The sequence below is a fragment of the Rhinolophus sinicus genome, linkage group LG02, assembly GCF_036562045.2.
Source record: "Rhinolophus sinicus isolate RSC01 linkage group LG02, ASM3656204v1, whole genome shotgun sequence".
In the NCBI taxonomy this organism is placed as follows: domain Eukaryota; kingdom Metazoa; phylum Chordata; class Mammalia; order Chiroptera; family Rhinolophidae; genus Rhinolophus; species Rhinolophus sinicus.
Genome location: NC_133752.1, coordinates 57,693,111 through 57,718,890, shown reverse-complemented (window position 1 = coordinate 57,718,890; position 25,780 = coordinate 57,693,111). Strand labels below are relative to the sequence as shown.

The 25,780-nt window shown below is 34.7% G+C and overlaps 1 protein-coding gene across 1 annotated transcript in view; it reads right to left on the bottom strand.

The window, feature by feature from the left end:
• ADAMTS3 (ADAM metallopeptidase with thrombospondin type 1 motif 3) overlaps positions 1-25,780 on the bottom strand; it is a 255,690-nt gene that overhangs the window by 17,941 nt on the left and 211,969 nt on the right. Inside the window, exons 6-17 of the mRNA XM_074324473.1 lie at positions 20,089-20,172; positions 17,893-18,049; positions 17,040-17,145; positions 16,326-16,469; positions 15,548-15,680; positions 13,445-13,558; positions 11,583-11,728; positions 10,208-10,383; positions 8,930-9,063; positions 7,280-7,403; positions 3,420-3,500; positions 1,514-1,677 (exon numbers count right to left, since the gene is read on the bottom strand). Coding sequence (XP_074180574.1) covers positions 1,514-1,677; positions 3,420-3,500; positions 7,280-7,403; positions 8,930-9,063; positions 10,208-10,383; positions 11,583-11,728; positions 13,445-13,558; positions 15,548-15,680; positions 16,326-16,469; positions 17,040-17,145; positions 17,893-18,049; positions 20,089-20,172 — 1,563 coding nt within the window. The remainder of the gene's footprint in view (positions 1-1,513; positions 1,678-3,419; positions 3,501-7,279; positions 7,404-8,929; positions 9,064-10,207; positions 10,384-11,582; positions 11,729-13,444; positions 13,559-15,547; positions 15,681-16,325; positions 16,470-17,039; positions 17,146-17,892; positions 18,050-20,088; positions 20,173-25,780) is intronic.

Below are 25,780 nucleotides of genomic sequence, written 5' to 3'. Positions count from 1 at the left end.
ACAGTACCAAGATGCTTGGTGAGCTCCAAGTTGGATACATACAAAGAACATCATAAACTAAGCATATCACAGTCAAACTGCTAAACAAACAAAACAAAATGATAATGAAAAAAATCTTTAAAAGCAGTCAGAGAAAATGGACTCTTTAAATACAGAGCAACAATATAAATGAGGTTGACTTCTCAACAGAAATGATAGCTCTAGAAGACAGATTATATAAATGATCAAAGATGGATTCTGTATACTGGCCCCGAGGTTGTTTATTTCTTCACCGCAGGCTGAGTCCCTTTAGCTCAAAAGCCTGCTAGCATCAAAAGCAAAATTTTATATATCCAGTTGTTTTAAATGTACCGCAAACAAGCATGTTATTAGCCACGTAGAGGCTGCTTGCTTTGGATGCCCCAGTGACACTGCACCCAACATCTGCTAACTGTAAATAAGACTGTGGTTCTAAGGAACCCACACTGCTGTTGCTGTCCTTTAAAGCTCTATGACCCAGAGACTCCCCGCTGTGTGGCTGAGTTACATCACCTAGCACACAAACTCCCTCTCCAGTCTCTTCTCTCCAGGAGTTTCCTTTTCTTTTTCTCTTTCTGGATTGTGGTTCTACATGCAAACCTGCTAAGAGGTCACCAACAAAGCTTGTGCATGCTATTGCCACCTCATGGTCACATCTACCAGGGGTGCCAAAAAAAAACTGCATACACATTTTAAGAAATGTTATCTATGCTCAAGCAGTAGTTCGCTGGTAATCGGAAGTGTCTGGGCACTGATGGTAACCATTTTGAGCACCTCTTGTAACTGCAGAAGTCAAACGTGACTTGTATTCATCTTTTGTTGTCGGTATATATTATTACAATTACTATAGTTTTTTCCTTTCTTAAAATGTGTACATATTTTTTGGTACCCTCTGTATTTCCTTGATCAGCCCTGAAATTCCTTGAACTCCCTACGACAATGTAAAAAACATCTTTAAAGAGCTAAAAGAAAAAAAAATAAACATAAAAACTAGTAACCAAAAAGTTTGTATCTAGTAAACATACGCTTTAAGAACGGGCTGAAAAAAAGATATTTTCAGATAATTGAAAGTTGACAGAATTCATTGCTAGCACACATACCCACACTACAAGAAATGCTAAGGGAAGTTCTTTATATTGAAGGTAAATGATATTAGATGGAAAATCAGATTTATAGAAAAAAATAAAGAGCATCAGAAATGGTAAATATGGGGATAAGTATAAAACTCAATTTTTTTTCTTGTCTTAACAAATAACTAAATACAAAAGTCAAAAAAAGATTACTAAAGTCAAAAAATCATAGTACTGCTATTGGGTTTATGATGTATATATAATAAAATATGTGACAAAGTTGCACAAATAGTGGAGAGGGGCAGATAAATGGAATTATAAAAAAAACAAGAAAGTAAATGGTGTTCAAGGTCAAAGTATTTTTCAGATAAATTACAAAGTTATAAACTAAACCAACTACATAATTAGCCTGTAATGCCACATACCAAAACAATAACAGGATCGTGTAAAGGTCCATCTGTGTGAAGAGTTTCAATGTCATCTTCAATGTTATAATCCCATTCCACACCAAGATCTATGAAGGTCCGCGACTTGGCTTCTTCCCCTTTGCCATTCAAAATATAGTGGCCTGTAGCCTGGTTCTTAATAGCTAAAGGAAGCAAAATGAGTAACCGGCAGACATTTTATTTTATCACATTACAGCTTTGATGTTCCATAGTAAGTCTATCCCTTTCTATAAATCGATGACTGTTTATTAGCAACAAACCAATCAAAATGAGTGCTAATTCTGATATGAGTCCCATTTCCTTTATTAGGCATTCAAAATCCTCAAGCAGCATTCCTAACCAGTCAAAAACAATAGCAAGATGGTTGCATAGAAGATAAAAATTAGGAAATGTTCCCATTTGAAAACATTGTCAAAGAGGATAACAGTTTCTAACTCACTCATCCTATACATGTCCTCAGAAACCTGGGAATATTTAGAAAACAATGGATGCTTCTATAACAATCAGTACAAATCATGTATGCTAGTTCAGCATATAATGTAATGGCTTCTTTACTGTGTATCTCTTTCATGTTAAATATTTATAGGCACCCAATATAGATGAACTAATTATTAGACCAATAATTAGATCTTAAATTGTAAAATTCCAAGGTCGCATTCCCTACTTACATGCTAGAAAAAAGCTGTTTACTGGTGATAGAAGTCTTAATGTATTATAGATTTACTATATATTAGAAAATAAAATGCTTTCTTTAATGGATAAAAAATAACAAATGGGATTTTAAAGTTTGGAGGTGTTTATCAGCATATAAATATGTTATAAAATAAAATTTCTTATTAATACCATTACTGAAAATGAGGGATTTCAGTTAAATACATTTATTCTTCTTGAGTTTTTAAACTAGTCTAGTTTCCTAACATAATAATCTGAATTCTAGGATGAAAAATAAGTAATTTTAATTACCAGAAAAAAAACAAAACAACTGGCTGACTGCTAGACTGTTATAGAATCTAGTAGTGAATATAATTTAAATACTAAAAAAATTCTATATAATACCATAAAACAATTCATTTTTTAAAGTCACACATTTAGGAAATCAACTTTCTACAAATTTTCATGGGTTTGACAGATGATGTTTTAGTTTCAGAAATCTTCTTAGTGCTTTAATAGGTCAAGGAATATGTGATAGTTATGTTTACACCTGTATATACCCTTCGGATATGAACCCCTTTAAAGTGACATTTCTACATGATCCTCTCATAAAGGAAAAAAAAGGATCTTTTGGAAATTATAAACAGCCATGCAAATGGATCTGCATGTGTCAATAACTAGACACATAACAGATATTAGGAAAATTTTCATTAGACTAATAAAATTGATATGTGGTAGCTTTTCAGTCAAGAACTTAAAATGCAATAAAAGTAAGGAGAGGCATACAATATAGCATCAACTGAAATATCAGAACTAATTTGTCAACATAAATATGGCAAATTTTTCTGATATTATTCCTTAATTTAGTGCATTTTAACATTTATTTTTCTTATTCCCTTATGCAGAACAAAAACGCATAACAAGTACAAATTTGCCACATGATTTTTTCTTTACTTAATAATAACTAATCCATAATAATTTCAATAAGAATTAATGCTCCATTTTTCAATATTTCTTGTTTTAAACAAAGAATAGTTGGGAGAAATGACCAACAAAAATCTCACAATAATGCATTTATATATAATTTGAATCTTGCATATCTATATATACATCTATACATATATCTATAGGTAGATACATAGATAGATAGATAGATGGCTAGATAGATATGATTTCTTGACATTTCCATGTTTAAGTCTATGTTAAAGCAGAGCCAGAAGACAGGCACACTTACCAAGAATATGAGGAGAAGCCTCGTCTTCTTGGATTAACACATGTCTAGCACCAGGGGGTATATCAAACATCTTAAGGTAACCTTTGCATGTGTGGTAAATATTGGAGGAAGCAAAGGAGAAAAAAGCAACAACCGTGGTTAGTCAGGCATTACATTCTTACTGCTCCTGCATGCAGAAGAGGGCATCCATAAACCGAAAGAAGCAGTTTTAGAACAGAAATGAACTTCAAAGCATTGGTAGCTTGTGTGACATCTCGCATGAGATTAGAAGAAAACTATTTTTTTTTAATTAAAGAGGAAGAAAAGAGTTAATCTTGTTTCCAACCTATCAGCCATTCACCTTGTGTTGACCTATGAATTATGTCAACAGTAATTCAGGCAAATACTGTACTTTTATGTGATTTCAGTTTTCTAAACCACCTTTTTGAAGTGGGGCCAGGTTTTGGACTACAGGGTTGGTAAACTTCTTGAGATATTTTATTTGTCTATACATAATTTTAAGAGTGTAAATGGTGAGTATAGATAGCTAATCTTTTAATTAATGAAATATCTTTATATTTAGAAGCCTGCTTTATTCTGAAGAAATTTTAAAAAAATTAGTGAGCAGCTTTCATTTTTCTTGTGGTCAGTAACTAATCATAAAGCTTTCAACAAGTTTATAATGAGAATGTTTTAAAATATTGGGGATGCCAAAAAAATGTATAAAAATGGACACTTTGGTCAATGTTGCTCAAGCAGTAGGTTCACCATCATCAGAAGTGTCTGGACGCTGAAGGTAACCACTTTGAGAACCTCTTGTAGTTGCAGAAGTCAAAAGTGACTTGTATTCATCTTTTATCGGTATATATTATTACAATTTTAATACAATTTTTCCTGTTTTAAAAAGTGTATACATTTCTTTGGCACTCTCTGTATATGTTGTAGATTTTACTGAACGATTTGGTTGGAAAAGATCTGCAAGCTATGTTGTACACTGCCTTTACATGTACCCTAACCTCAATCTTCCAATGCAAAAATAATACAATCTATATAATTAATGGGTTGCCTTGGGTTTTAAAATCATATGCTAACCCTATTACAGTCAATGTCATATACAACAAACCTTAGTATTATCAAATGTCCTAAAGATTATCTTAAGATCATTTAGAATTAAGATCCCAACTATGAATCAACAATAGTCAGGGCAAATAGACAAATCAAGTGTTATATCTCATTTCCATCAAAATAGATGAAAAGACTGCTATGAGTTGATAGTTGATGAAGTTAGGTGATAACCACATAATATTCCTTATACTTTTCACTCTCTTTTCATATATCTTTGAAATTTTCCATAATAAGTTAAAAAAAAAAAACCCACAAAAAGTACAAATATAGGAAGATGACATCTTATATGAAGAAATAGCCAATTCATAAACTATATGATCAGTATTGATAGAAATTCAGTTATAAACACAAAGTTGCTGATGGAATCAGAAACAAAAACATGTTTGTCATTTGTATATGGACAATTAATATCTACCTATGTGTAGATTTACCCAACTTTTTCACAATATTCATTAGTGGCTTAACTAAATGGAACAGTCAATTTGGGGTCAAGGTTTTCAGCATCTGAGCCTGGGTCAAGTCCAGTACATGAAAGGTACCATGTTTGCCTGAGTGTGCAATGGCTAGGAGTAACATGCTTAAGATGCTAAGGACAGCAAAACAGCTTAATGCCATTTATGGATGCCCATCTTTCTGCAGTTTGCTACAACTTACCCAGTACGTTTTTAGCTTCCCTTGTTTCAGCAAGAGAAATATTACGAGCTCCTTTGGGTAAAGTGAAGGCGCCTCTTGTCTTCCCTTAAATAGAATGTCTTTAATTAGTAGAGGTTTCATGTTTATCAGTCTTGCTGTTTCATTGACTATACAATAAGCTATATATATTATTAGGTAAGATATAAAATATGTTTTGTAATTTTATATGTTGAAGTCAAAATGCATTTATAATAGTTAGCAAATGCCAATAAACTGTTAATAGTCAATGAAAGTAAGACTAAGCGTGAATGAGAAATGATATAGGTGATTTGAAGTTGAATACTTGCAGATTTCATTTTCCAGCAACTTCAATTCTTTATGGCACCTCTTGCTTAAATGTTTCCCTGTTGGAAAAGGTTAATTAGTCTATTGGATGACTATGATAACAGCATTAGTGCAAAGAAATGGATGTTAGATTATCTTCGAGTAGTTTGAAACTGTATGATTGACGAAAGCTTTCTTCTGTTCTTCTGACCTTGATTCACAGGTTTAGTATAAATTTTGAAGTATCTGAAAAAAAGTATCACTACCTCATATTACACATAATATAGAAAAAAATGATTATGTCAAGAATTGTTTCTTTACATTAATTCACTCTGGAAATAAAATGAATTATTTTACACCTAAAATAGTAATACACAACTGCAATAAAGCACTCTAAATCATTTCACAAGATGGAAAGAAGTACAGTTTACTCCACCAAAACCATTATTTATTTATATATATATACATATATATATATATATATATGTATATATATATATATATATAATTCTAAATCTGTTTGCTTTATTAAAATAATATAATCAGCCAGAAATGTTAATAATTGCCTTTCAACAGTTTTCAATGTACAAAACATAGTAAATATCATGTAGGAATAGCAATACTCAGTAACTAGCATAGGGAATGACTAAGGAAAATACACTAGAATGGCATCACCTAGCTCTGCTTCCCTAACTATATCAAAGAGCAAGGCGGGTATGTGTGGAATTGGCTTGAGTTGCGTAGCTGAGGTATAATGATAATAAAAAGAACTAAGAGAATTATTGCATTTGGTTGAAGACCAAATTTTTTCACTTTCCGTTCCTCTGAAAGGGAAAATTACTACCATGACATTGCCCTCGAAGTAAATCAAATCTCTCTACTTTTGTTTGTTTTATTTTGTTTTCAGTCATTCTATAATGGACTACTGTACACCGACAGTGCTTTGGATGATATGAGAGAAGTTTCTCAAAGGAAGCACCACATCAAATTTTTCTTTAAATGCTGAATTCCCAGAAACATTTGTGCAATAAATGCTTATTGAATAGATGAAGAACATTTGTTACAAACTCAAACAATTATTTAGTTATAAATGTTTGTATCCAAATATTTTATGAAATTTCCAATGAATAACTATGAAACTACTAATTTTTTGCATAATGTTAGTGTTTTTGTACATCTGTTGAATCATTACCATACACCTAAGACCAGGTCATTGACTGTCTAGCAAGCACAAAAGTTCACACACATAAGCAATTATTTCTTGGGTGTTTTTAAGGTTGTACCTCAATTTTGTTCAATAAAAAAACTTTAAAAATTATGTAAAATATGGACCCTAGATTTACAGATTTATAAACAGGATACACATGTTCACTTTTAAAATAAAAGAAGCAAAATGAATGCAATATCTTAAGTTGTACATAAAGTTTTCTGATTTTTTAAACTTCTGATCAACAATTTATATGCAATAGAAAATTCAAAATAAGCCTCAGTCCTACTAATTGGGTCTAATGCATTTTATTAAAAACACAAAATACACAAAACATTTTAGGTAGCTACTATAATTGATATTGATTTTATTTGTTCCATATCAAAGTTTAGTAGATACTTTTTTTGTCATGAATGCTATAGACTATGAATTTAAAGGTTTTTAATAGTTCCTTAAAAGATAATCTAAATAAAAATAATCAGCAGCTAACTTTTTGTTATGTTTATAGGGAAAATGCTGCATTCCTAAAAGAGGAAGTTACAAAGAGTACAAATCAGAGAGGATACTAAATTCAAGAGAGACTCCATCTTACCAAGCTTCCTGGGAGTTCTGGTAAATGTCCCCTTCACAGTCCGACAATGGGAATTATCTCCTCCACACACACCACACTTATCCTCAACCTTGTTGGAACCGATTTCTTTATCGCAGCCCACTTTCTGGGGAGAGAAGATGTTAAATGTGGCTAATTTTAATGTGCCAAGACAAGGTCAGCTTCCTAGGGAATGATGATTCATTTGTTTTAATCAGTAGCCCAAAGTCTGGCAGTTTGCACCAAACTTGTGGTCTAGCTCTGGTTTATGATACCTCAATCTTTTAAAGAACTACTGTGTAATCAAATGACTTGTACTATAGGTTAAATCGTACCCTATGATAAACTTCCCCTAGACTAATAACCATCATGGATAGTCATTATCATCAAACATTTATCAAGCACAGATGTTCTAGGTGATGCTAAGTAGACAAAAAGTAAGATGGTGCTTTTCCCTTGTCGCTCTTATGTTTATAAAGATGAATAATAAAATAGTGACCTGTATATTAGGACAAGCTTTACAACTTGGTTAGGGATGTAAGACACATCTTCACCAAAGTGGTATAGACTATCTTAGGGCCCTGAAGGAATAGGGAGTGTGGAAATGCATTTCATAAATACAGAGCGATTCAAACAGAGCCATGGAAGTTCTACATTCATGGAAAGTGGGTTCAGAGAACAATACTTAAATGAATGGAAAGTCAGTGTGGTATGACAGGGGAAGAAGAGTTAAAGATTTGCAAAACACAGGCTGTGAAAGGCCCGGAGTATCAGGAAGAGTTTGCATTTTCACATTAACTTAGCAGGGAACTACTAAAGGTTTCCTGAGCTGGGGTAGGTCCTTTATGTAAATCAGTATAATGTAATGACACTTGCTACAATGACACATGATAAATTTGGGGTGCGAGTGGGCAGAGAAAATAACAACACATCCATTGATTGCACTAGATTCTGTGGGAGGTGAAAGATGAACAAAACACAAATTCTACTTTCAGGGAAATATTATTCATTAATAGAACACTTTTGTTCTCAAGTGAAAAGGAATCAAACAGGAGCAATGTGTTCTAAAGTTAATAAGGGTAATTTCATATTAATTTAACATGGTATGTGAATATGAATAAAAAAATAAACTGCATTAAAAAAGATTATATGGGGCAGTTTTTGCATGTTCACTTCTTTTGTTCACATATGAAATTCAGTGTTTAAACTTAGAATCAATTGGAAGGTGAGAAAAGGAGAAAGAAATTTCTATTATCTCTTAAGCAAAAGATAAAACACAGCTAACATTGAATTAAAAAAAAAAAGACTTTGTATTTTAATAGCAAATGGGTACTAGTAAAATACTCAAAGCAAAGGCATTGCTCCCAAGTTGTATTCACAACCTACAGACATCAGAGTAATGTAGGAAAAGCATTTTGGCTGGAAATTAGGAAAACTATTCAAATCCTGATTCTGCCAGTGAGCAAAGTTTATTTTATTAAGTGCAGTTTTTCCCAGATTTAGTTCAGCTACTGAACTATTCATACCTTCTCATGATAATGTGATTTCACAGATAAGAAATAGCTAAAAATTTTTGAAAATATGCAGCTGAACGATAGAAGTAGAATTGCGTAATACTGTAGGGAGCTTTTGGGAGAAGCAGTTTTAACTCACCACACACTCGCCTCGCACACATATGCTGTACGGATCTTTGTAAGAACAGCGTGTTCCATCATGCACCAGCTGTTTCATATAAGCAACATCGCCAGTTTCTTTGGATTGACAGTAAAGATGGCATCTTTTCTTGGCTGTGTAAGATGGAGGGCTAAATCAACTATTTACATAAAATGATATATTTGAACAGTATAGCTTATTTTATTTTTAAAATACAAAATACAAAGATTTCCTAAAAGCAAAATATGGTATAATAAAGTAAAGAGGAGGGGCAAAGTATGTTTCTTTGGCATTTGTTTTAACCAAGGTGACTATATGATTTAACATTTAAAAGAGATGCTTTTGAGAGTGAAAGGGGCTCTATTATTAATACTAATTACACAGGGACAAGAGTTATATGCTGGGACTATCACAGGCAAATTAGGCTCCTTGGCAACCCTAGATTTAAGCACAGCTCTTCAATAAACGTTAATTCAGAACCAGTTTAGTTTTAGGGACACATAGAGCACTGGAAGGATTTATCTTTTTTTGACTTCACGACTTAGTATAGTTTTTGCCCCTTCTAGGATCTTAGTAATTAAATTTAACATAATTTATGTGACTCACTTCACCAAAATAGATAAAAATAATGCATTTCTTCTAAATGCATTGCAACTTTGATTCCCAACATGGATGCATCTTTCCTTTAAAACAGCTTTTAAACTGAACTCAGCAGAGTATTATATCACATGTAACTATTTTCCCTTCTTCACCCAAATAAGAAATATAGTGAGAAGTTTCCATTTGAACATATTTAACTGAAAATTCAGGAGTAAGAAGTGAAACATTAAAGGGAATTTCCAAGTGTATTTTTTTAGCAAGGAGTGTACAATACAAAAGTAAAAGGTTACGAAGTGCCCGCTATTATTAAATAATGGTCTTTTTCTTGTTCCTGACTCTACTGTAAAAGAACTATATTTTCGTCCACTTATTCAGAAAGGAGAGATCACAATATTCCAAAAATATTTCCTAGTAGAGGGAATTTATTTGGATGAGAAAACTGTTTTGTTTGCTTTCCTCTGGTTGTGTTGTTTGCCGGGAACTAAAGCACAACTCTCACTTCTCCACAGAAAGGAGTACATTAACCTTATTTTTGGAAATCTGGAAGGACTTACCCCTACAAGCACCAAGTGTTCTAAGTTACCAAGTAGGGATCAACAGTCCAAGCGATTGATATATACAGAGTGTAAACCCTAAGTAACCATCCATACTGGGGGCAAAGAGCGGGTGTCTACTCACAGTCAGGATGTTCGTAGGGCAACCAGTGGTGTTTGGTGTTCTGATATTCAAAGTGGGAGTTACGCTGTTGGCACTGCTGTGCTCTGAAGTCCTCAAAGTGTTTTTGGCATTCTTCTGTATTACAAAGCTGGTACTCAAAATTAACACCAGGACAATCCTGACCACCATTGATAGGCCTAAAGAAAAGACAACATTTAAAAAGGACTTCTGGCTCTCATCCAGCAGTTGAAGCTTGCAGACACAGTGCTTGAGGGCAGAAAGCCAGAGCTTCTGAGCTGCCAGCACCAAGTGAATGAACTCAGACTTCCTAATTTCAATCCCTTTCCAAAAGCACCATCCTCTCCCTGCTTGCGTGGCAGGGGAGACCCAAAACTCAACTTAAAGCAGCTTTTCAAACGGTATATTTTAAATGCATGGTGAAAGTATATAAAAAAGAATATGAAAGATAAAAATGGACTCAGGAAATTAATGTTAATATTTTCTATTGCATTAAACAGGTAGATGCAACCCAAAGAAACTTTCATCACAGTTCTATGCCTCAGTTTCCTCATATGTAAAATGAAAATAATAATCCTGTCTTCCTGAGAGAAAAATTGAGAGGATTGAATGAGTTAACATATTTAAAACACTTAGAACAAAGAATGGCTCAGCGTGAACCTTAGCTACTCTTATTACTATAATTTTCATTGTTTTTGTGACTTTCATTCTCTTCCTGTGAAGACAGGTATGTGACACTCAGTCTTTATAAAAGACGTGTTCAGAGCCATCCTGCTCCCAGAGCCACAGGGCTGCTCACACATTAAACCCTAGACAAGGAAGACTGTCCTAAATGTTATATTTCAGTTATTCATTTTTCCCTTAGAAAATAAATTTTGCCAAGCATGCAACAGCGACTCAATCAACTTAGTCTGAGTAAACCAATGGATAACTTTCCCCCAAGGGCTCCTTGGCCTTCTTTTACCATCTTTCTGTTGCCCCACTCTGAAGCATCCCCTTCTCGCCCTGAGCGAGTGAGTTAGCATCTGTGGTTGGTGCTGCTTCTACCCGGACCTGCCTGAGCTTCTCACAGTAGATCTCATGGCCTCGCTGCCCAGGCCTTGAGAGCATAGTGATGAGCTTCCCCTGCTCAGGTTCTTAATGTTTCTAAATAGCAATTTCTTCAAAATCTCTGATCATCACTCTAGCCTCTCATCTTGACCTTGACTACTCTTCACAAGATCGATAAATGGAGATTTACCCAAAAGACACACTTAAATCTGTAGTTTTCATGTTCTGTATTTTATATATGCTTCATGAAACAGAATACTAATAACAATATATTGAAACATTTTCTGGCCTATCCAAAAATAACCAGAATTACAGGGGTCATACTCACATTGGATTATTGCACTGGCGTGTTCTAAAACGAACACCAGTTCCACACGTCCGAGAACAGGAGCCAAATTTGGTCCATGATCCCCAATTGCCATCTTGTTTTTGTTGATTAGCATTCTTCCACATGCAATGGCCCTTATAGCACCACTTAGGAAAATGACAAAAGGCAGTTAGGAAAATCATGCATGCGCTAAAGCTGAAATAGTTAGGTACGAACCACCAATTGTAGGGCTTCATTGCTTCCCCCAATGAAGTAAAGGTAAAGATGCATTTCAAATTATCCCAAAGCAATTATAACAATAAGATCCCCTGTAAAAAGAGTAATTTAGACTTGCATTTTTAAATATAAAGTTAAAATGAAAAAATAACATTCACCCAACAAAGTTTTTAAATGATACGTTTACCTGGGAATATCAAACATAACCAATAAGAATGATTTGAGCACCCGTTCGCACAGTAGGAAATGTGGAAAATTGGGCTCAGGAAAGGATGATGCAATAAAAGACCATCTGACCAGGAAGTAATTAAGTGGGGATTACTAAAACCCTGATACCATAGAGGCACGTAGCTTACAGTGCTCAAAAGGTATTATAATAAAAGTGTGTCTTAAAACTCAACTTTGGTAAACTTAAATACAACACAAATATATTTAGGGAAGCTGGATGTTCTGAGTTGATTTAGAAGATATCTTTTTCATAAAGCAAAAATGAGTCAACTTATTGTTGCTCTTGTTTTTGAGTCAAAAGTTTGTAATACTAAATGTTCCCAAAGCAACACAGTATATGTATAAATGTGTTTAGCAATAGTGTCTAACAAAGTTTAAACATGAATAATAGCAGGTATTATTATTACTATTATGCTTGTAATTCTCATAGCAAGTACAGTTTATACTCATTTGAAATAGAGCTTATTTAAAAGAACTAAAAGTTATATAAATCTTCTTTGCCAGCTTTTGGTTTCGTCCACAATATCTTATTTCCAAACTACTCACGGTACTTCAGTTTGAGTTCTTAACATTCCTTTGTTTTAGGATTAGTGATCTTTTCCCTCATAAGTAGCATAGCTTGGCACTTGGACAGTTTCTGAGCTTTCAATCCTGACTATACAACTTGAGATTTAAAAGCTCTGGGCATCTTTCCCCAAGGAGCAAGGCCAAATCTTCTGTATATGCGTAAATTCACCTGACTTTATTTCTGAACAACTTTCACAAGGAGTGGGAAGCCAACAAGTAAATTAAATCCCATTAATAGGGGCCCAGATATTCTGCTAAGCTGCCACTGGTAGTGGTCTGAATAGTGGTCCCCAAAACGTCAGGTCCTCATCCCTGGAATCTGTGTTACCTTCTTTGGAAAACAGTCTTTGCAGATGTGGTTAAATTAAGGATTTTGAGATGGGGAGGTTATCCTGGATTATCCAGGTGACTCTAAATGCCATCATCTGTGTCCTAATAAGAGAGGAGTAGAGGGAAATATGCACACAGAAGAGACCGGGCAATGTGGTCACAGAGCAAAGATTGGAGTGGTGCCTCCAGAAGCTGGAAGTGATGAGAACAGTTTCTCCACTAGGGCCTCTGGAGAGAGTATGGTTGTGGCCACACGTTGACTTTGCCTCAGTGAAACTGATTTTAGACTTCCGGCTTTCAGAACTGTGTGAGAATACATTTCTGTTGTTTTAAGCCACCAAGGTTGTAGTAATTTGTTACAGCAGTCATCGGAAACTAGTACACAATGTCACTGCATTGCCATAATGAAACCTCATGTACTATCGTATTCATAAAAATCACAATATGTTCATCATTTCCCAGACTTTTAAAGATGATTATTATGCCACATATCTTAAATTTTTATGTATAAATAGACTCACTTTTCCAGCTGCACATTCAGTCCCATCAAGCGGGGGTCCCTTTTTAGTCTTACAAAAGTAGGGGTTATCAGGATGGCTACACCACAGCTGTTTACATGGGTCAAAGGTTCGGAACTGGAAGAGAGAATCAAAATCTCAATGAAATACAGATGGCAAGACATGTACCAACAATATATTCTATCCAGTTTCTTTATATCATATTTCTTGGATATTTTGATTTCAACTTAAAGTCAATGTTGTGGCATGTTGAGAAAAAAAGACTGCCTAAGAATTCCAAGTAGAGAGTACTTTTTTTCTGCTTTTCTGAAATAACAGTGATAAACAATGATTTGTCTGGGATTTTCTGGTTGACTTTTAACATTCTACGTGCCATTTCTATTTTATGGTTTTCAAATAGACAATATTATAATTGAAAAATGAGTAATTACTATGAACACTTAAAATGTGAAAATTTATTGTAATGGTTTTGCAGCTCTCAAGCTATCAAATGGCTTCTCTTTATCTCTGTAAGTATGAACTATTCAGATATAAAAAAAAAAAATGCCCATTATAATGAGCTGACTAAAAGCAGAAAATACTTTTCAAAGTTTCTATGTACAATAATGTATTCCAGGTGTAACAACTATTACAATACATTCATGTATTTTATAAAGGACTTTTCATATATTTGAGCCTCATAAGCATTCACGGCTGAGAAATATGGGTTACAGGGTAAGGCTACAGTTATAGTTACAAGACAGACGGTAATAGAGCCAGACTAGAATCTTAGTTTTCTCACTCTAAGAATGTTATTTTGTTGTTGTTGTTTTCCTAAAACACCACATTATAAAATCCAAATGTATGTATAAGTACACATATTTATGTGTGCTCTTGACTTGTGTGTTCTCTAACTGTAAGAATCTTACCATTCTTTAGGTAGATTTAAAAATATATATATCAAACCCCAGTTTACCCATATGATATTGCCTACATCATTAGTTTCCCACATCCAGCCTATGGTCAGAGATTTTTCTTAATTAATACTCATTTTGGACCACGGTTTTTTGTTCTAATTGCTATTGTTTAATGCAGAAACTGTACTTTTTTTTTTTTACAATGACGACCCAAAGCTTTAGACTATTCAGGTCAACACATTAATGCAGGTAATTAGGAGCTGACAATGTATAGTTTATAGACAGAGCAAATGGCTGTAAACACCTGCATAGGGATGATCTCAAACAGCAGATCAACTTCTTTTCAGTACCATGAAATACGTGTTTTTCTTCCTCTAACACATAAAGCTTGCTCCAACATATAAAAACCCGTTTCTCTTGTTCTTATGAACGACTAAAGCTCGACATAGACATTTAATGAAACATACCTCTAATCCGAATAGTTATGTGGAAGACGGGCTTTACTAGATTCCACTGAGCATTTACTATGTGTCTTCATTGTGCTAAGCACTTCAGTTACATTATCAAATTGAATCCTGATGCCAATTCTATGAGCTAAATACTACCATTATACACATATTATGAATGAGGAAGCTAAGCCAAAGAGGTTAAATAAGGTGCTCAAAGTCATATATCTAGTAAGTGTCAGATGTCGGCCCTGACAACCTATCAGGCTGACTATGGAGCCCATATTCCTGACCTCTGTGCTATCCCGTATTATTCCCATGTGACAAGATACCAGCACAACCCTGCCTTCTGGCCACAGCTACATGGAATCCTAGCCAACAAGCTAATGAAAAGCAATCTATCAAAGCTTAAAAGTCATCTTGAGGATCGCAAAAACCAAGAGCATAAAGTTTTGGAGATAATCTTCGTTTCAATGTCCAGCTCCCCTATTTACCAGATGTGTGATTTAAGCAAGTTGCTTAATCTCTGTAAGTCTTGCCTTTTTCATCTGCAAAATAAAAGTATACCAAGTCCCATCTAGTCTGTCACAAAGATTAAATAAGGTACTATATTTAAAACACTTAGCTTTAGCACATAGTGACATAGTAAACACACAATCATTGGTAGATATTCTCATACTTGCACCAGGGAGTCTGCAAAGTTCACCAAACAGGAGCTACGCAAATAGATTTAAGAAGCAAGATCTAAATTGACTGTAACATACCGCAGTGCACATTTTATAACCAACTCCAAAGTCAAAACGACATTGCTCGTCCATAGAATAGTTGATTCCAGGAAGTTCTGGGAGTTTGGGCCAATCGTGTTCAAAAGGGTCATCAAGGAGACAGTCATAGGAACTGTAGGAAGGAAAATATCGAACGCAGTTTAATGTTCATTTTTTCTATCATGCCCTAATGAAAAAATTGTTCTAGGTTACATACACTGGCATTTCATTAGATGATAGAGCAAGGTTAGAGAAGCATATCTTTAAAAGTTTTTGGTTTCAGTTCCATAAAAAAAAATAATAAATAATAATACCCTTTACCCTTATTCATCCCAGGAAAATAAGCCACGCATGACTTAGGGATGCAGTAGAACTGTGACAGCCTTCTTAGTGTCCCTAGCTGAACTCCCACATGGTGTGGCAGAACAGAGCTAACACCTGTGCTATAGACTATAGGTGGTAAACTATGCAGGCATCACAGGGCCATCCATCCTCATCCTGAACTCAAATTTGACCATTAGTCAAAGATTCCATAAATAATTTACTACAAGGAAATCAATTTAAAAAAAAAATATCTTAAATTCTAGGTTTATGGCTTAAAATGTTGTGATTACATTATGGAACCACTGTGTCAAAAGCTCTGATGAAAAAATGTTTATTGTGAAAAACAGTTTTCCTTAACTGGGAGTTTTGTTATGCTCAAGGTCCTAAGAGGCAGTTTCATGTCTCTATGTCTGCTATAACATAAATGCTATCATGGCGTGCAAAAGAAACATACTGAATGTATCTTTTCAATTCTTGGCCACTGCATCGGGACCAGTGGTAACGATGGAATGCCGCTTGCACCAAGGGAGCCATGACACTTCCCATGGCAGTTTCATCACCGCACCTGTTGCCTTGTCCATCATGCTCCATTCCCAACCTAGAACGTAAAGTGAGACCTCACTGGTAAGAATCATAGGGACCAAGGCTTTTGCTTAATTTGTGTTTTAAAAATAAATACATCAGGCCTTCAGACAACGTCATTTTGTTCGATGTCATTTCCTTAGAACATTGAAGAGATGCTGTAGGAACTTCATTCTTGTTTATGTCAATTAGCCTGTGGTAAAACTGGTTTCATTATATTTAATTTGGCTCAAAATTGCAGAAGCTATCAATGATGTTAAGTTAGGACTTACTGTACAGGAAAATATATATTTTTTTAAGTTAACATGGCTTTTGTGGAAGAGACATAGAAATTGTGAAATAGAGAATAATCTGACAGAAATGCTTTTTTTAATTCTATAGCTATGAAAATTATAGGGGTGACTCTGCAAGCCAGAGATACTCATTCAGTTTCAGTACATGACCTCTTCAATGGTTTCAGCTCCTCACTCTTGGCAAGAAACGAGAGTTGCATGCTGGCATGCACTCTGCTCAAAGTGCAAACAATACTGAGAGAAGAGGAAAGAAAAGACCTTTTTTTGCTTTATAGCTGTCAACAGTGACTTACACATGGCCAGTTTCATGGGCTACTACAAAAGCAGATGAAAAACCATCCTCATGATTCAGGGTACAACTTCTCACTGGATGACACATGCCTGTGACTGGAGCATATCCTGTAGAGAATAACAATTACTTTTATTTTCATTTTATGAGAAAACCCATTAAGAATTACTACTGGACCCTTGCCTAGCGGGGAAAAAGGCTTTTCAGGAAACAGAAGCAGTATTATCTCGATGTGAGCATTGTGCCACATTCTCTTGGGAAAACCACAGGTAATGGTCTCTAAAAAGATTCATTGGGTCTGCATTTTCTCCGTTCCGAAGGGAAGGAACTGCCCAGGGTTACCATTCTGTTCTGCCCACCAACTAAGCTTTGTCCTTCTCTTTTAGTGAATGGTCCCTCATATCATGGTACTGAAGAAGGGAGCCAGAAATTCCATCAACACTGAAAAGAAAATCGGCAGTCTGCTTTTTGCCAAAGCCCACATCAGAATTTATTAGATAAATGTAAGCTGACTTTGGAAGAAAGCTCATTGGCAACAGTCATTTCTCATGGCATCTCTTTTCCCATTCCAAACACTTAGTGGAAATCGCACTGCATTTTACAGCATCCCCTCCATACCCCAAATGCACAATCCTTATTTTAGAGGCAAGTGTAATTTATTATAGCATTTAAGTGGGATTTAACATTGTGAATTCCATAGAAGTCACTGGAAGCAATAGAAAGAAAACATATGTTTGGCTGACACATGGTAGAAAGTGGACGTAGAGATGTGAACATTTGAACAGACACCCTGATTTAGGATTACTTTTGAAAAAGGCTTGCCTTTAACTTTTTCGTCTATATACTAATGGAAATACCTTGCATTCCAGCAGGTCCAAAGTCTTGCCTGGTTAAGAAAATTGCATGATCATGGTGTTCAGCGTGGTTGGGATCAGATTTTTGTTGTTGGCACGCCCAGCGACACACATTCTCCAAGCTTCTGGATGGGTTTCCCCTTTCTATGAGGCTGATGGACTGAGAGGGAACAATATGTTGAAGACAAACATAACATTTTCCCAAAGAGATTTGGGATTATAGTTTTTAAATAATGTTCAGTATTATTTGGGGCTTATTACATATCTCCTTTCGTTTGGGAATTCTAAATGCCCATGAAGGATATCTTTATGATGATCAACATTATCTGTGTGAAAGGTGACTGATACTATTTATGGACTATGTGATGGTGACATTTGCTATGATAAGGCAACTTGTGTTAGTCATTTGGTTAAGAATTCTAGCAGTCTAAATATTTCCTATTGCAGCTTAAATTTTTGGTTTCATACACAGAGGGTGCCAAAACAAAATGTACACACACTTTAAGAAAGGATAAAACTGTATTAAAATTTTGCTGATGGTAACCACTTTGAGCGCCTCTTGTAATTGCAGAAGTCAAATGTGACTTGTATTCGTCTTTTGTTATTAGTATATATTGAGTATTACAATTTTAATATTTTTTTCTTTCTTAAAATGTGTATACATTTTTTGGCACCCTCTGTATATTAAGAATTAAAAATAGAGGGAAAGATTCTAGTATAAGACTTTCATCCTGAGCTGTTAAATTGAAAGCTCTTCAGTTAAGATTTTTTTGGGGGGTCCAGAATTAATCAACATATGAGAAGAATGTAAGTTCTTCAATGAGTTGGCAAAGCTGGCCAAATCTTTGTTTATGGGGATTGGTCAATTTATATATGAGGAAACCACACAGGGAAAACAACAACTTCCCTTTTTTAACCTTACAGCAATGAAGAAGGGTGTACACTCATCTTACAGTTCCAGTAGATGTACTGAAGTTCTTTGGAATGTTGCTATTATCATATTATGGTCAGGAGTTAAAAGTTCAGAGGGAGAGGGACCATCCTTCAAGAACACGGGAGCCACTTACAAATTCCCAAGGTAGTTCTGATGGAATGAGAACTTGAACTTGCAACCCAAAATTAGTCCTTACTTGGCTGACAGTCTGAGGGTTTTTCAGCAAATGCTATTATCAGTGTTTACATTCTTAATAAAATTAGCTTGGTTTATTATATGCTGATCACATACTTCCTCAAACAAATGATTTAACAACCAATTGAAGACTGTTAACATCTCCAGCTGGAGTTGACTTGTATTCTATGTTAGTGATACAAAGTTGGTCAGGTTAACGGAATAAACTAAAGATCGATGATACCCTTTCATCAGAAAATGGTACGTGGATGTTAAATATATAATGAAATGCAAACACATTGATTTCTTGTATTTGCTAAATATATAATTTCATTAGTATTTCATAACTAGGAGAATTTAATTATGGAGGGGCATATCATTTTAAATATCAAGAAAATTTCCTCGTCAAAGGGAGAAACCATTTCATCCTTTTCATTATATCCAGGACAGGGACACATCTAGTGTCATTTTAAAGCCAAATAAAGTTGGTTACATTATATGAAATGCCTACTGTGTGCATATTTATCCAACTTTTAATTTTGAAAACAACCAAAGCTCTTTTAAATGAAAATATTCACTGTGTGCTTCACTTTTCTTAAGTGGAAGTATATACATATAACATATTGTTTTTAATAAATCATGAGAGGGCAAAGACATTTTTTTTTCTTCCCTGATATATTTGAAGCACTTAGAAATAATCTGGCACATAGTAGGCACTCAATATAGATGTTCTGAATGAATAAATGAATCACAAATTTAATAATAATGATAGACTAAGGAAATTCTCTTTCCTTACAATGGTATCCATTTGTTTTCGTTCATATAGTCATTCCTGAAGTCAGGATAACAATCTCCAACAACATTAGACAGAGGTAAACAACGTGAATGGTACCAGGACAAAAATCATTCATTATCCGCTCAGATTTGGAGCTCTCTATTCATTGTGGCAGTTCTCTTCCTCAGTTCTGAGCGACCGCAGTTTATGTGATACATATCTATGCTACTTGTTAACTGCAGTTTCAGCAACTCAATCTTTGGTGTGCTAAGCCAATCCTTAATTTTCATAGTTCTCGTATTTTAAGACAGTTCACCTTTGCGTAACCCAGCATGATCATGCGCACGAGGACCACATTTATATGCACTCCTAGGGACTCATCGTGGTAAATTTCATTCACCTAGAAACAAAGCAGATAAGGATTCAAAGAAAGGCAACACAAAGGATTTTGTGAAATGTGTGACAATTAATGGGACAGCAATGCAATCACAAATATTGAAATCAAATCACTTTTTAAAAAATTTACTTGAAGCTGAACTCTGAAATAAAATCACTTACCTTTAGCTTTGGAATAATTTTTGAATATGTGAATTACTGGTTCTGTAAACTCCAGAGTATCAGGAACATAGAGAATATGTTTTACAAGGGCTTCATTTAAGTATTGTACTGTTAGAACGCATCCACATGTGCTATAATCCACATATAACATTTACCAAAAGCAACCCCAAGAGGGTGTCTCTGGTGAAGCTGTGAGTGGGCCCAACCAAGTGGAGGAAAATAGGAGGCATTTGCCTGCTGGAGTACCCATGTCACTACCCGGGGTGGTACATCTGGTTGGGGGAGCACATGCAAGTGGAGTCAGTGTGCAGGGGTACAGCCTTCTCAATGCACCTCACCCCCAGGAGTGGGACAGCTGGGGCAAGGATTATTTAGAAGTCCTATAGGATAGAAATCCTTCAACATTTGAATTACTAATGTGATTGTATGAGTGCATATTAGATGAATGTCAGCCCTGGATATAGCTCAGAAGAACAAAGTTGAGTCACTGCTATTTTGTTTAATTTTAAAAATTAGGTTGAAATTTCTAAAAGTGATTTGGTATACTGTTAAATCATAGATATTAGAATTAAAGCAACCTCAGATGTCATAGTGTAATATCATTTTATAAAAACAAACATGAAGACTAGAGATTAACCAATGTACAAAAACACCAAGTAAGTTATTGGCAGATATGAATCTAAAGTGGACTGTCATTGTATTTTGTGATTAAGCTAATGCAAAATTAGTATGATTAAAGAATGCTTAGTAAATTCACAAATGCCAGCAGGAATGGGAATGGTGGAATTATCCTGCTAGATTACAAAGTTAGCTGTTCCTGGGAACAGGGAGCCAATATTTGTCACAATAACTAAAAGAGGGATGGGATACCAACTGCAATTCAATTTGAGATCCAGGTCTGGACACTAAACACAGCAAATTAAAAACCTATAGAAAAATGATAGACATAATTTCATAGAGGCTTTAAAAATAAATATAACTCAAGAATGATAGAATACACTAAAAAAGAAAAGAAATTCATGAATCATAAAGTTGTGAAATGCCACACTGATCAAGATAAACACCAAGAAATCTCAAATGAAATGTTTCAAGAATATAATGGGACTACACAGAACACCTTTGAAAACCAAGACCTTAAATGTAGACGAAAGTGTACTTACCGGATTTGTAGATGGAACATAAAAGAGAAGAACGGCTAAGATGGAGGTAAAAGATGTGACAAAGCTAATATATACTAAAGATGACAAAATGTAGTTTAACAAGAACAGAACAGATGTTGAGTAGTTTTCAGTGGAAAAATGCATGTGTATATACACACATTCATTTACAAATACACACACAAGCATAGAATGGTAAGACCCAATTTAATACCTGTTCTAGAGAGGCCAAGGGCTGAAAAAAAAATCTGCAACCAGGTGTGTAGGCAGGGAGTTCCTCCCCAAGTTGTCCCGCTGTAGGCCAGAGTACCCCTAAAGTATTAAGTTCCTTTTGTCTGTGTAGTCAAATAATATAAGAGAGGTGTTGACAAACACAAATTTATCCCAAGAAGCGCAAAGAGCAAGGAACCTAGAAAATGTGTCACATAAAGAATGTTTGGGGAGACAAAGTGGTTAAGAGCCTGACACTAGACACTACCGTTTCCCCGAAAATAAGACCTAGCCGGACCATCAGTCTAATGCGTCTTTTGGAGCAAAAATTAATATAAGACCCGGTACTATGTGTTATGTTATGTGTTATGTTATGTGTTGTGTTATGTGTTATGTGTTATGTGTTATGTGTTATGTGTTATGTGTTATGTGTTATGTGTTATGTTATGTTATGTTATGTTATGTTATGTTATGTTATGTTATGTTATGTTATGTTATGTTATGTTATGTTGTTATAGACCCGGTCTTATAGTGAAATAAGACCAGGTCTTATATTAATTTTTGCTCCAAAAGATGCAATAGAGCTGATTATCTAGCTAGGTCTTATTTTCGGGGAAACACGGTAGTAGTCTCAGTGGACATCTTGGTTCAACCCTCATTGCTTGTGCAGTCTTCATCTTTCTGAGACTCAATCAAATGTACATAATAAGAACATTATGACACAGGGTTAGGGTAAGAATGAAAAGATTTAACTCAGGCAAACAAATAGTTTAAAAAATTTTAGTGAGGGGGAGGGAAGGACTTTAAAAAAACATTAGAGTGTAGAAAGTAGAAAAGAAAAACCTAGAAAGAAGACTTTATAGCTATATGGAAAAGGGATTTGATTTACTCTGCATAACTAAAGAAAATAAAACTGAAAACAATGGGTTCACACTATTAAAGGGATAGATTTCAGGTCAAAATAAGGAAAATTAAATGCTGGACAAAAAGCTGTGATTTCTTACAACCTGTTTTTGGTCATGGGCAGATTCTCTTAACTTACTGCGTAACTGAAGATGGAATCCCCCCTTTTCTTCTGAATTAATTCTCTGATAAGAAATTCCTAACATTATATAGTTCCAATAAAAGTAAAAAGTCTGAAGCCAGGTCTGTCACTAACACATTCATCCAGAGATTCAAGAGACTTCTTGTAAGACAGCTGTTTTGAATAACCAACATGGCTTCACTCAACATGTACTTAGCTTAATGTAACTGTAATGTAAATATATTCAACATAAAAAAAAAAGTTGAAAGCAATGTTAGTAAATACACAAAATAGGAGAACAATAAAAATTAAAACCAAAGAAAAGTAGTCAGGCTTTAAAAAAGTGAATTAATTTCTGGAGGAGAGGTGATGGATGTAAGGGAGGCACTTACAGCCATTGCAGAATAGCACTGACAAGTATACTTTTACTGTTTTTTAATTTTTATTAAATTTATTCAGTTGACATTGGTTAATAAATTATATAGATCTTAAGTGTACAATTCTATAATACATCATCTATATACTGCATTGTGTGTTCACCACCCAGAGTCAGTTCTCTTTCCATCACCATATATTTGACCCCTTTTACCCTCTTCTACCTCTCCCCCTCCCCACTTACCCTCTGGTAGCCATTAAAGTGTTGTCTGTGTCTATGAGGTTTTGTTCCTTTGTTTGTCTTGTTCCTTTGTTGTTTTCAGTTTTATATACCACATAAAAGTGAAATCATATGGTTCTCTACTCTTTCTGTCTGACTTATTTCGTTTAGCATGATAATCTCAAGATCCATCCATGTCACAAATGACAGTAATTTCATCTTTTCTTACGGCTGAGTAGTTAGTATTCCATTGTATATGTTATGTACCATGTCTTCTTTATCCAATCATCTATTGAAGGACACTTCAGTTGCTTCCATGTCTTGGCCACTGTGAAAAATGCTGTAATGAACATAGGAGTACATGTATCTTTACTGATAAATGTTTTCAGATTTCTGGGGTTAGATACCCAGAAGAGGAATTGCTGGGTCATATCGTAATCTATTCTTAATTTTTTGAGGAGCCTCCATACTGTTTTCCATAGTGGCTGTAACCAATTAATATTCCCACAAGCAGTGTACAAGCGTTCCTTTTCCCCCACAACCTCTCTAACACTTGTTATTACTTGTCTTGTTGATGATAACCATTCTAACAGGTGTGAGGTGGTAGCTCTTTGAGGTTTTGAATTGCATTTCCCTAATAGCTAGTGAAGTTGAGCATCTTTTCATATATCTGTTGGCTGTTTGTATGTCTTCTTGAGAGAAGTGTCTGTTCAGGTCCTCTGCCCATTTTTTTAAATTAGATTATTTGCTTTCTTTGTTGTTGTTGTTGAGTTGTATGAGTTCTTTATATAGTTTGGATATTAGCCCCTTATCAAATGTACTATTTGCAAATATCTTCTCCCATTTGGTTTCTTGCTTCTTTGTTTTCTTGATGTTTTCTTTTGCTGTGCAAAAGCTTTTTAGTTTGATATAGTCCAATTAATTTACTTTTGCTTTTACTTCCCTTGCCTTTGAAGTCAAATTCATAAAATCCTCTCTGAACCCAAGGTCCATAAGTCTAGTACCTGTGCTTTCTTCTGCGTAATTTATTGTTTCAGGTCTTTGATCAGTTTTAATTTTGGTGTATGGTGACAGATAGCAGTCTAGTTTCCTTCTTTTGCACGTGGCTTTCCAATTTTCTCAGCATCGTTTATTCAAGAGATATTCTTTTTTCCATTGTATGTTTTTGGCTCCTTTGCCGAAAATTATCTGCCCGTATATATGTGCATTTATTTATGGGTTCTAAATTCTATTCCATTGGTTTGTGTGTCTGTTTTTTCTGCCAATACCGCGCTGTTTTGATTCTTGTCACTTTGTAGTATAAATTGAAGCCAGGAATTGTGATACCTTAGGCCTTGTTCTTTTTTCTAAGGATTGCTTTGGTTATTTGAGGTCTTTTGTGATTCCATACAAACATGATGATTTTTTTGTTCTATTTCTTTAAAAAATGCCATTGGGATTTTGAGGGTCATTGCATTAAATCTGTATATTGCTTTGGGTAATATGGCCATTTTAACTATGCTGATTCTTCTAATCCATGAACATGGAATATCTTTCCATTTTTTTGTGTCTTCTTCAATTTATGTTAATAATGTCTTACAGTTTTCAGCATATAGGTCTTTCACATCCTTTGTTAAGTTTGTTCCTAGGTATTTTACTCTTTTGTTGCAATTGCAAAAGGAATTGTATTTTTCTTTTCTTTTTCTGAAATTTCATTGTTAGTATATAGGAATGCGGTGGATTTTTGTACATTAATTTTGTAGCCAGCAACAACTGTATTCATTTATTGTTTCCAATAGCTTTTTGGTGGAGTATTCAGGGTTTTCTATATAAAGGGGCATGCTATCTGCAAGCAGTGAAAATTTGACTTTCTCATTCACAATTTGGATGCCTTTTATTTCTTTCTCTTGCCTGATTACTCTAGCAAGGACTTCCAATACTATGATGAATAACAGTAGTGAAAGGGGGTATCCTGTCTTGTCCTTGATCTTAGAGGAACAGCTTTTAGGTTTTCACCATTAAGTATATTCGATGAGGTTTTGTCATATACGGCCTTTATTGTGCTGAGGTACTTTTCTTCTATACCCATTTTAATAAGTGTTTTAATCATAAATGGATGTTGTATCTTGTCAAAAGCTTATATGATTTTTATTCTTTGATTATGTGGTGTATGTATCACATTGATTGATTTGCATATGTTGAACTATCCTTGCACCCTTGGAATGAATCCCACTTGATCATGATATATAATCTTTTTAATATATTGTTGTATTCGGTTTGCTAGTGTTTTGTTCATGGATTTTTGCATCTGTGTTCATCAGAGAAATTGGTCTGTAGTTTTCTTTTTTGTGTTATCTTTACCAGGTTTTGGTATCAAGGTAATGCGGTTTCATAAAATGAATTAGGAAGTATTGTTTCTGTTTCAATTTTTTGGAAGAGCTTGAGAAGGAAAAAACTATACTTTTAAATATTATAGGAAATACCT